The sequence below is a fragment of the Ciona intestinalis genome, chromosome 10 (assembly GCF_000224145.3).
Source record: "Ciona intestinalis chromosome 10, KH, whole genome shotgun sequence".
NCBI classification, from domain to species: Eukaryota; Metazoa; Chordata; class Ascidiacea; order Phlebobranchia; family Cionidae; genus Ciona; species Ciona intestinalis.
The window spans coordinates 858,569-869,807 of record NC_020175.2 but is presented as its reverse complement, the minus strand read 5'-3'; the positions used below and the strand labels follow the sequence as shown (position 1 = coordinate 869,807).

The 11,239-nt window shown below is 36.5% G+C and overlaps 2 protein-coding genes across 2 annotated transcripts; both read left to right on the top strand.

Annotated features, from left to right (window-relative positions):
• Positions 1-4,533: 4,533 nt before the first annotated feature.
• Positions 4,534-6,249, top strand: LOC100183975. The gene has a single exon (XM_002123236.4). It carries the CDS (start codon positions 4,688-4,690, stop codon positions 6,164-6,166), a length of 1,479 nt encoding a protein of 492 aa, XP_002123272.1. The 5' UTR covers positions 4,534-4,687; the 3' UTR covers positions 6,167-6,249.
• On the top strand, positions 6,235-10,941 carry LOC100176138 (NADH-ubiquinone oxidoreductase 49 kDa subunit-like). The gene is made up of 13 exons (XM_002122929.2): positions 6,235-6,429; positions 6,737-6,846; positions 7,111-7,232; positions 7,419-7,499; positions 7,741-7,974; positions 8,280-8,432; positions 8,947-9,032; positions 9,254-9,373; positions 9,695-9,824; positions 10,230-10,325; positions 10,525-10,608; positions 10,678-10,735; positions 10,828-10,941. Exons 1-13 carry the CDS (start codon positions 6,326-6,328, stop codon positions 10,863-10,865), a joined length of 1,416 nt encoding a protein of 471 aa, XP_002122965.1. The 5' UTR covers positions 6,235-6,325; the 3' UTR covers positions 10,866-10,941.
• Positions 10,942-11,239: the final 298 nt, after the last annotated feature.

Below are 11,239 nucleotides of genomic sequence, written 5' to 3'. Positions count from 1 at the left end.
TGTTTCAATAATTTCGTGATTGCCTCAGTATAATGCTAAGTAGGCGATGCTAAGTTCAAATACACCGTTATAATTAAAAGCCTGTTATATTTAAATAAGTACGCTAATTTTAATTTTGGCTTTAAACAAATATTCAGCAAGAAAAAAAATAAAAAATTGTATTTTTTGTGTTAATAACCTAATGGGTCAAATTGTATTAATATTTTATAATTATATAACCTCGAAAAAGTATATAAACCATTTTGTTGGTATTCTCAATGAAAATCAATTAGCAATCGCGTCAAGAATATTAGAATAAAATCAATATCACAATTTAGGTCGGTTAAGGATTAAAAACCCAATGTTGTAACAAGTCAAAAAAAATCAATATCAGATCATGCAAGTCAAAAGTTTCTCCCCAAGAAATATTTAAAGTTATCACGTAATCGCTACTTTGTGAACGAACACAAGCCATTGTGTTGTTTTAATCATTCCAATTTTACAGCTCGTTCATCAAAAATAAACCAACAAAAGACTTGTTTGGTTAAAAGAGTGGTTTTTATTAAAAAAAAGCGTTTTGTGCGTTATAAGCGTATACGCAAAGTATATGATATGAACCATTCTAAAATACATTTCTAGAACCGGTTAAAATGTTCGTTCTCTAATATTTCATGTCCTTTATAAGACCTTAAGGTTTTAAGGCTAGATAAAATCAAAGTTTTTCGTTGGTCAGTCATTCGGCACACATCGTGTTCATGAGATAGGAGAGGAGTTAACATAGTGTGACCATCCGTCATCCATCAAATGTCAAACAAGGGACCGCACTGTCACTTGTCATAACAAACTGTGTACCATTCTCTTCAGTCGTTTGGACTTGCAAGCAATACGACTTAATAGCACGATTCAAACCGCTCGACCCTACATTGAGGGGCCAGCACCTGGAAGACTAGTTTCGCACTTGTTGTTTATTTTGGGTTTCATTAAGTCGATTCGCCATGACCACCCCCTACCCTGTAATAAGGTGCCTGAATCCAGTTGGCGGAACGTCCGTTGGGTGCGATTCCGTGTTTATCATCCTGGCAAGTCTCTTATCGCAAACTGAGGCATGCGTGTAACCTATGGAACGACTTGTAAGCGTCCTGCGTTCTAGGTCATTACTGGATCGTCAGGAAGCTCATTTACGCACTGCGACAACTGACTTGTTTAATGTACTCGACCACGGAACTAAATTTGGCTCAATATCGGCTAAGATTTTCCTTTGCGTGCCGAGAACACGAAGCGTGCTCCGGTTCGGAGCCGAGGAGCATGCGAGGGAATTAAAGATGCATGATAAGGCAACTTAACGCCATACCTAACAGGACGATTGTTGGCAAATAGATGGAAAGCCACTGCATAATGAATGAGAGCAATGCCATTTAGGATTTAACGACTTCTAATGAGGGTTAAATGGAAGGCGTTGGAAAGGCGCGAAATTCTCACTCAATCTTTGGCAAATTTCTATCAACGAGTCTCTTTGTCAAGGGTTCAAGTTTCTGTCCCGAAAAATTAATTTTAAAACGGGAAAATTCGCCGAAATATTACATCGACGTAACCGTGTCGAAAAGATTGATATTTATGTTATGAATAGCGTTCTCCGTCATATGGCAGCCCTTAAAATTCGACCACACAAGTAAATTACACTGCCTTCTGTGTTGTGAGACAAATGTGATTAAAATAAACAGGAATATTTATTTACCTTCAATTACAGGGCTACCAAGCGCCTTCCGTCTTTTTGTTCGTGTTGGGACCCAAAATGGCGACCCTTGACCTGTTTGAGCCATAGGTTTCTGTAAAGAACTGTGTGTGAAAAATTTCCATTTGGTAAATAAAAAGCGGTCTTTTTAGCAGATTTTATATAAAAAGTGTGTGGGAGGGGGGAAACGGGCACCCTTAGCACATATATTATCAAATTAACCTTACAGTGTTTTAGAGAATTATTAATGGTCTATGTAAGTCGCGACTTGTGAGGATACGGTTTTACAGTTTATTGAATGATTTTTGTTTACTATTAAATGGGTCGAAAAAAATAGAATGAAAAGATGTCTCATCTTCCCCTACGCTACTATATATGTGATGCTCAAATACAAATGTGCGCAGATTATTTCACGTTTATTATTCAGGACAATAGGGAACTGTGTCATTGAAAAGAGGATTAACAAAATAAAAACGTAAGGTTTTGAAAATATTATCATATATGATATTTCACAGATTCGTGATATCAACAAGTCACGAAATTTGTATGATTCACTAGCTTTCTATATTTGCATATAAACCCTCGGTTGATGACGTCAGATAAGCGAAAATGAACCATATACCTAATTACCAGATATTACGCAATGCCCACAGGACCAGATACGAAACCTTTTATCATAAACCGCATTAATTTTTCTTACGGCCAGGTATTACATCCGAGGGTTATGATTTGAAGCGGCTGTCAGTTAGAAGTTAAAAACGTCATACGGCCTTGCCCGGATACGCTGACGTGTGCAGAAGGGTCGACCATCGTGATAAAGGAAATCCGAGAGTTCAGGTTTTTCAATAAATCTGTACGTCGATCGCTGAAGACCGGCCACCCGCTGAGCAGCGGTTGAGCCGTATGCGGCGGAAAACTCGGCGTGAAATTCCAAGTCGGGAGTCGGATCTGGCAGCCTGTACTAGCAACCTGCCACTCCCGACTCCGATGGGCGTCGTTTGAAGTGCAGTCGCTGGTTTCACGCTCAGTTTGACTTGGGTGACAGATCCGCATTTGCAATGCACTAACCTTTCGTAACCGGTCTACAAGCTGCCGTGAAAACGATTCATTTTTATGGGAATTAAATAAAGTTTATTAAAAAGCAGTTAATCTCTTTACCGTTAAAATACGACGATTTTCGTTATTTTATTTTTGGAACAAGGCGTATGAAACTGAATTGAAAACAATAGATAACCATGAAGTACATTTCACTTTTTCTTTTCGCGCATTTTATGGCTTTAATTTGGGTTTTGAAAAATTTTACAGTTATCGTAATATTTTTGACGAACTCCCATCCCCAAAAATGCGCCGACATTTCGAATATAAGAATACAGAATATACAGAATTTGAAGCTTAAAAAGCAATCTCGTAATAAAATAAGAACCCTCAATTGAGTTGTTTAGTAAACAAAATACGTCATGTTAGTTCCCCGGTATATAGGGTTTGTTTTTACCTCGTAACTGGCGGTCATGGTTTTTATTAAATGAGTCAGCCATGATTGCATACAAGATAGGATATGAGTAAAATGTAATCGGTTCCTGACCTCTCTGACGTAACGATGGATACATTGTTACAAAACATTGATTACGGAACAACGGTGACGTCACGAGAGAGTCAATTTTAAACGAATTGCTTTAAATAAGTAGAAAATAACAGTGTATCTCTATCCCCCTCTAGCGGTTAAAAATTTCAAGACCAGCGTCGAACAAATTAAAGCATTTTCAAAATTCAATCGACGTTATATTATTTTTTGGAAAGTCATAAGATTTAACCAAAATTTTGTTTGTTACAAAATAATTCACACCCCACGCCTAAAAGAGTCATACACACATCGAGAAAAAAGGCGAACTTTAAAGAAGGCAGAACGGTTAAATATTGAAATGACGTGGAATTAAAGCAACTTACTACTCTGGTACTTCTTCGGCTGTTTTAAAGAAAGCAAACTTACAAGAGTTTAGGCAAAGAAATAGAAATTTCGTGTTTTAAAGACTGTCGTTGACTCGCCACACAATAAACGATAGATAAGTTACATCTATCGTTTATAAGTACTGGCAAAATACACACAATATTAATGGTTTAATTGGTTGTAGTATAACTTACGTTTTATGGAAATATACATTCACTTCTCGGCGTACAGTACAGCTTGTTGATGCTCGTTATTTCGTAGCATGCTATTTTGGTCGAAGCGAATCTCAGGTAATTTGAAACGGTGCATTAAATCTCCACTCTCCAATACCGACGCTCGTTACACGTGCTATCGTCTAAACAACACTACCCGTTACTCAACCCGGCACTAAAAGCACCGAACGCTGATTGCTTTCCTTGCGCGCGCTTTTAGACTACACATCATTTAAAGAGCATTAAAGAGGTAAGACTGAAATACATGTGTACACCTACGTGTTAAGGCATTAGAAAAAGGCAAGATACCTGCAATGCTACACACATCCCACGCTTATATATAAAGATTTTTTCTTGATTTATCATTTAAAATAAATTTCCAACTATAGACCAAGCTATCAAATTTTATCAAAACAAAATGACAACTTTAAGACAAAAGTAGGTAACATCAAACATTAAATAGTTGATGCTCACCAAATACACCACACCTCTTCGCTACATAACCCATAAACAGCATTAGGGAAATAAAGCTAGGTAAAAGTAGTGTTAAAAATATAACTTCCCTCTCCTGGTAATTCGGAATAAATCATTGACATTTCCGTACATTGCATTGCCGAATCCGTATATTCCGTCAAAGCATACCAATGCAAGATTTCAAGGGCAGAAATAATAAATGTGGAATTCCGCAAATATAGTTTCGACGTTGTGCTGTTCTCACTTTACTTGTCATTTAGAAATTAATTTGCTTCACCGGTAGCAGTTTAATTACTTTAGCTACTATAAACAATATATAGCCATTGTTGTACGGTTAAAGGTAAAATGTCAGAACGTGTCGTAGCGTGGTGTTGCGAGGAAGAATGGTTGAACGTTTATCACAATCTGTTTTACGGCGATGTTCAAAGTCAAACCGATGCTCTAGATGTAATTAACATCTGGAGATTACGGTTTTCGTCAAAAGTGCCTGTTGCCATCGAAGCAACACTGCGGTTATTTGAGTCTTCGCTTGAATACCAGCTTGTAAGTGGGGGTGCTCAACGGCAAATGATGTCCGCTGCTGTTACACAGTTTGTTGGCCTGCTTACAGAAAAAGGCTTGAAAGGTAACGTAAGGAAACCAATACATCATGTTGGTGTAGACCTTGGCATACCAGAATGGCTTATAAACTTAAGACATGAAATGGCCCATGGACCTCTGCCTGCACTACCAATGTTACACAAAGCAGTGACTTTTGCCATTGACTGGCTCAAGGAAAACCATTGGGATGTTCAAGCGCACAAGATTAATTCTACTAAAAATAATTATAAAAAGGTGGCGACAGGATTGGAGATATGGGAACAAGACCAAATTAAAGAAAGCAGATTAAGAGAATTAATAGATAAATTGCTGAAAGAATATTTGCGTGTTATAATTCAACCAGACTTTAAAAAAAGAAAACCTGATGCTATTCACACTGCAAACAAACTAATATCTCTGATAAAAAAGCAAAATGCAGACGATTGCTTTTGCTCTGTGTTAGTTGAAGGGGTTTTTTTGTTCTATCTAGGAAGTACTGGGATAATGAATAATGAAGGAGATGAAATGCCATGTAAAGAAGAGTTGAATCGCTGGAAACCTGTTTTAAATGCCATTAAAAAACAAGGGAATGTCGTAACATTGCTTTGTAAACTGCTACAGTATCTATGTAAAGACAATGAACATAATGTAACAAATGCAGTACCTTGGGTATTCTATGTATTGAGTGAAATCTCTACTGATGTAAAAGCAGTAGAGGATGAGTTGACAACGTGTTTAAAACAATTTGTCCTCAATTGTCCTGCTTCTCTTTCGTTTATCTATCAATATGTTATTGAGAAATTTAAACATGCCCTAAATGATAGCTTGGTTAAAAAGTTGAACATGATACTCGAAATAAGGTTTCCAACCCAAAATGATAAAACATTTTGTCTTCCATCTGATACAATTTACACTGCTGAACAATGTGCTAATAAAACAGATGTTTCCAATGGAAGTAAAGAGTTGGTGTTATGCAATGAAAGATTTTCAAACAGCAGCATTGGTTTGTTGCCTGGACAAAACATCAAATCACTTTCTGAGAAGTTATTTTATTATGAATCTGAAAACAATTTTGAAAGTAATGAAGAAGTTATCACGGAAGAGCAAACGCCCAGGAAGAAAAGGCGCAGCAACCATTGGAAAAGTTCAGACTCTGAAAACTCTGATTTTAAACCACAAAACATGTTTAGCAGTTTTAATGAGTTAGATTGGCAAATTGCCCGTGATACAATTTCCTTATTGTAGACTTTCATTTTGTGCTAATATAGTGCCAACATGTTTTGTGATAATAGCTGTGTTTTTATGCATTCTGCAGTCTTTCTTTTCAGTTAAGTGCACCGATTCTGTTAAAATCACAGCTGTGTTTTGCCATGCACTAAGCATAGCTTATTAGCACCAAGTAAAATGGCAAAGCTTCTACGTAGTGCATCCAAGTGTTTCCCAGCATATGCTAACCATGCTGCAGTAAAACAACCACAAAGAATTGTCCCATATGCTATAAGTGTCCGGTAATTTCACATTTGGTATTTACATTTTCTACTTTATATGGTTAAGGTCTTACAGCGTGGCACAGCATTGAACCAGAGATAGGCCAAAGTTGGCTTGTTTTTTGAACACCCAGGAACTAAGGTGCTACAACCCATTAGTTCACTGGGTTGCAGCAATGTCCGCTAAATGTATTGCCCAAAGTTGCATATTCGTTAATCGTTATGCTTATTATTATTGAGCATCTAACCACTGAACCACAGCACTGGACTGATTAAATCTGGTTAATCAGCATGTATTACACGATTTAATTTGATGTTTTGATTGCAGGACTGGACGATGGGTACCTAATGCAAAATATTGTGACCAGTTCTCACCAATTGAAATTGGAAACCCAATCTGTGAAGAACACGGCACACCTAATTTAAGGGAAGTTTATGGTACGTATTATAATGTGCTGTAAGTTCTTGCTACTTGTAAAACCTCAATAATGTGATTTTGCTGTACATCTGCATGTATTTATATAATAAATACCTAGGGGTTTGCGAACATAACCATATTTGACATAAATACCTGTTGTAAATTTTGACCTTCTGTATAAATAATTTGTAGATTTTCTTTTACAGTGAAACATAGAAACTGCATTTCTGTTTAAAGAGTAAACAATCCTGTTTTATATAAATTAAATAATATTTCCTTTACAGTAAAGGATCCTATCATACACCGAGACAAGATCAATAAACTTGACACTCTGACTCTCAACTTTGGTCCGCAACATCCGGCAGCTCACGGAGTCCTTCGGCTGATCCTTGAACTCGCTGGAGAGGTTTGTAATTTCACCAATAATTTGAAATTCCGCCTACACCCAGTGTGTCTTTGTTTTATCGTGCTACTGGCCAACTCAGGTCTAACTCCTCATTCTCCCGCTTGTCTTTTAGCAGGACTTCATCCATTTTAAAGCAGATTTCATTATTTGTTATTTAATCTTTAAAATATAATCTGTTTCATGCAGGTTGTTATTCGTGCTGACCCTCATATTGGTTTACTTCACCGAGCTACAGAGAAGCTGATGGAATACAAGACGTACATACAGGTGTGTAAGTTAAACGCATATACACTCATCACAATGATATGCATCATACATAGCTACAGTGTGATATAAAGCGATATGTAAGACGGTAAGAGTATGTAGGAGGCTACCATTATATTAGTTTAGCATAACTGCAAAAGCAATTTGCTTGCTTCCTTGCTCTACCTGCTTGCTAAGTAATGACAATGATGTCAATGAGTATTCATAACAGTTCATATTTTTAACTACAAAACATCGTTATCAGGGGTTGCCTTATTTTGATCGCTTGGATTACGTATCAATGATGGTGAATGAGCAGTGTTACTCGCTAGCTATCGAGAGGTTGATGGGCATCACTGCTCCTCCCCGTGCTCAGTGGATCAGAGTCTTCTTCGCAGAACAAACCCGCATCCTCAATCACATCATGGGGATCACAACCCATGCTCTGGATGTTGGAGCGATGACTCCGTTCTTCTGGTTGATGGAGGAAAGAGAAAAGGTGTGGTGGTCTTCATATAGGCGATGAAATGGTCTATATTTGCCTTATTAACAGTGGAATAACCATATTTATGTACGAATGCCTTTTTTACTTGTGTACAAAATCCCTTTTTTTCCAATATTTTTTGGGGAGTGTTGTTAGCTTTTACTTTTTGAAACGCTGTCCCCTGCTGTTTTAATCATTAAAATTTCTTTCAATTTGTTTTTGTCAAGAATTTGATGTTGTAATCAAATTTAGAAAGTTTATGTAATTTAACATGTTATAGTCATAATTTTGTTTTTACTGTAACAAAAATTCTTTCCCAGATGATGGAGTTTTATGAGAGGGTGTCGGGAGCAAGGATGCACGCGGCGTATGTTCGTCCTGGAGGAGTGAGCCAAGATCTTCCTCTTGGACTAATGGATGATGTTTATGATTGGGCAATCAGGTTCTCGGCAAGGGTGGATGAGCTGGAAGAGGTTTGTGAAACTGAGGCTGCTTGTTTGTTTGCATGTGAAATCATAGGTCCCAATATAGGTATGCAGGGCAAACATGCTCTGTAATCAAGTATGATAGAAAACTACCCCTATAGAAATAATCTGGATAAACATATTTTAAAGGTGAATTGATGAAAATACACTAATTTAAAGGAATAAAATGAGCCTATCATGTTCTATGGTGCACCCTTGTTTTTCAAATGATTGACAGTTGAGACTTATCTATGTGTGCTAAGATTATTTTTTTATTTTTTATAATATATGACTGACAATTTACTAATTTAGACAACCCATTATAGACCACTGGGTTGGAAATTGTAGGTTAGAGCAATTTTTGTTAAGTTCTTTTGACTCTTCCCCAAAGACACATATATCTAACAATGGGAGAAGATATAGGAATTATGGTGTGGTATCATAGTATGTATAGATACTAGATAGGGTGCTATTTATTGGCCTTGCTTGAAAGATAGTTTTAAATATTTGTAATATTATTTAGATGCTGAGTGAGAATCGAATCTGGAGAACAAGAACTGTGGATGTTGGTTTGATAACTGCGGAGCAAGCTCTTAACTGGGGATGCAGGTAGAGGTTTAATCACTGTATTCTTCTTGGTTGGGAAATGCCTTTTATTTGACCTGCTAGAAATTAAAGCAAAGTGATGCATTGATGTAACTTAAACCTAGTACACCACTGCTACACAACAAAGACCAGTTATCTAAAGTCTTAAGCTAAACTGAAGAATAGTACTTAATTCATTTTTCGCATGTGTTTTTCCACTTATAAAATGCTAATTACTCCCACAGTGGTGTTGTTCTTCGAGGTTCTGGGATAAAATGGGATCTTCGTAAAACCCAACCATACGATGCATACGATCAAGTTGAGTTTGATGTTCCTATTGGAACAAGAGGTGACACATACGACAGGTTGGTTGAATTAAAACTATGTCTACTTGATCATGTTTCTGTCTCATCCACTTTGTGGGAATTTGTACGTAGGCCTGTTATCATGTAAAAACAGAACACCCGTGTTATAACACATATTGTTGTCCTACCACGCGAAGATGAATAAATTTTATTTGTTCATCTATAAATACATATATATGAATGTTTGTAACGCTCACTCCAAATTTTCAGGTTTAAGACCAAAACTAACTTGAATTGCAATACAACAAATGTATATGTTTTGAACTATATCAAATATACTACTGTTTTATTTCGTAATATTCTTCATTCTGCTTTGTTCAGATATTTATGTCGCGTTGAAGAAATGCGTCAATCGCTTCGTATCATACAACAGTGTTTGAATAAGATGCCAGAGGGTGAGATAAAAGTGGATGACAACAAACTTAATCCACCCACTAGGAGTCAAATGAAGGTAAACTTTTGCTATTAGTACTTATTAGTAAAAACATGGTTGAACAATAAGCATGGTATTTAACTGTATGTATCTATGCCGTACTGGAGTAAAAACTCAACATCCAAAACCATGTTGTTCCTCACCGTAGGACCTTACTCATATAAAATAATATGTGATTAAGTGGTTTGCCACCTGGATTGTTACTTAAGAATATCCGGTTCGATACTCGATACAAATACTGATATGCATATTGGTCCTTGGGCAAGACACCTGACAAACATTGCTTGGACCCAGCAATAATAGATAGTTGCTCCAACTTTGACCTAAATCTCTGGTCCCATGTCCTGCTGTAGGACCAAACTCACATAGAGTAGAATACTGTTCTGTGTTGACTTCAGACTAACTTGTGATATCAACACCCAGGATTCAATGGAGGCAGTAATTCATCATTTCAAGCTTTTCACCGAAGGCTTTCAAGTTCCTGCTGGTTCAACATACACTGCTGTTGAAGCTCCAAAGGTATTGAAGCTTTATCACTGTCTAAACATATGACAACTAAACTAAATCTTAAAACATACACCCATGTTAAAGCTTTGAAAGAGACCCGCTTTTCTTAGATAAATGCGTGACATTTTAAACACCCTTTGATTATTAATCCCCTGATTTAACTTCAATTCTAAAGAATAATTTTTTGTATATTAACTGTATTATAATCCAGGGTGAATTTGGCGTATACTTGGTTTCTGATGGGACAAGCAAGCCATACAGATGTAAAATAAAGGCTCCCGGTTTCGCACATTTGGTAAGTTTTGTTAAAGTGTTGACCAAATCATATTTTAACCGCTAAAACTTTAATGCAATTATTGTGCAGGCAACAATTGAACATGTAGCACCAGGACTCCAACTACCTGATGTTGTAGCTCTTATTGGTTAGTATTTGTAAATGTATTTATTGTTGTCTTTACGTATTTGTAAATGTATTTATTGTTTACTTTACATATTATCTGTATATTCTTTGCAGGAACTCTTGACATCGTATTTGGAGAAGTGGACAGATGAATTTAGTTTAAAATTTGATATATTTATGTGTATTGTGGAAAACAATGAAAAATATAAAAAACTTTTCCCAACAGAATGGTTTTGTTTTATATTTTAAAAGCTGAATATTGGTAATCATTTTCCGAGCTTGGGTATCATACAGTATACTGAACAAGTGCTATTTAAAGAAAGAAGAAAGGTTGCAGTCTACATAGGCGGCTTAAAAACAATGTTACATATAAAATCCAAATTCAACATAGACATTTTATACTCGCATAGATTACATTGCTCATCAAACTATGTCCATCCATTAAGTCTTAAACGTTTGCAGACACAAATAAAGCCAATGGAATATACGGTTTATATATTCAGATGGTAGTCGTCCTCTCTTCTTA

What these genes read in the sequence shown, in the direction of transcription:
- LOC100176138 (XM_002122929.2), top strand. Translation starts at nt 6,326, where the DNA reads ATGGCAAAGCTTCTACGTAGTGCATCCAAGTGTTTCCCAGCATATGCT. An exon ending in CCATATGCTATAAGTGTCCG is followed by an intron (nt 6,430 to 6,736) that starts GTAATTTCACAT and finishes TTTTGATTGCAG; the next exon opens with GACTGGACGATGGGTACCTA. An exon ending in GCTCTTAACTGGGGATGCAG is followed by an intron (nt 9,033 to 9,253) that starts GTAGAGGTTTAA and finishes TTACTCCCACAG; the next exon opens with TGGTGTTGTTCTTCGAGGTT.
- LOC100183975 (XM_002123236.4), top strand. Translation starts at nt 4,688, where the DNA reads ATGTCAGAACGTGTCGTAGCGTGGTGTTGCGAGGAAGAATGGTTGAAC.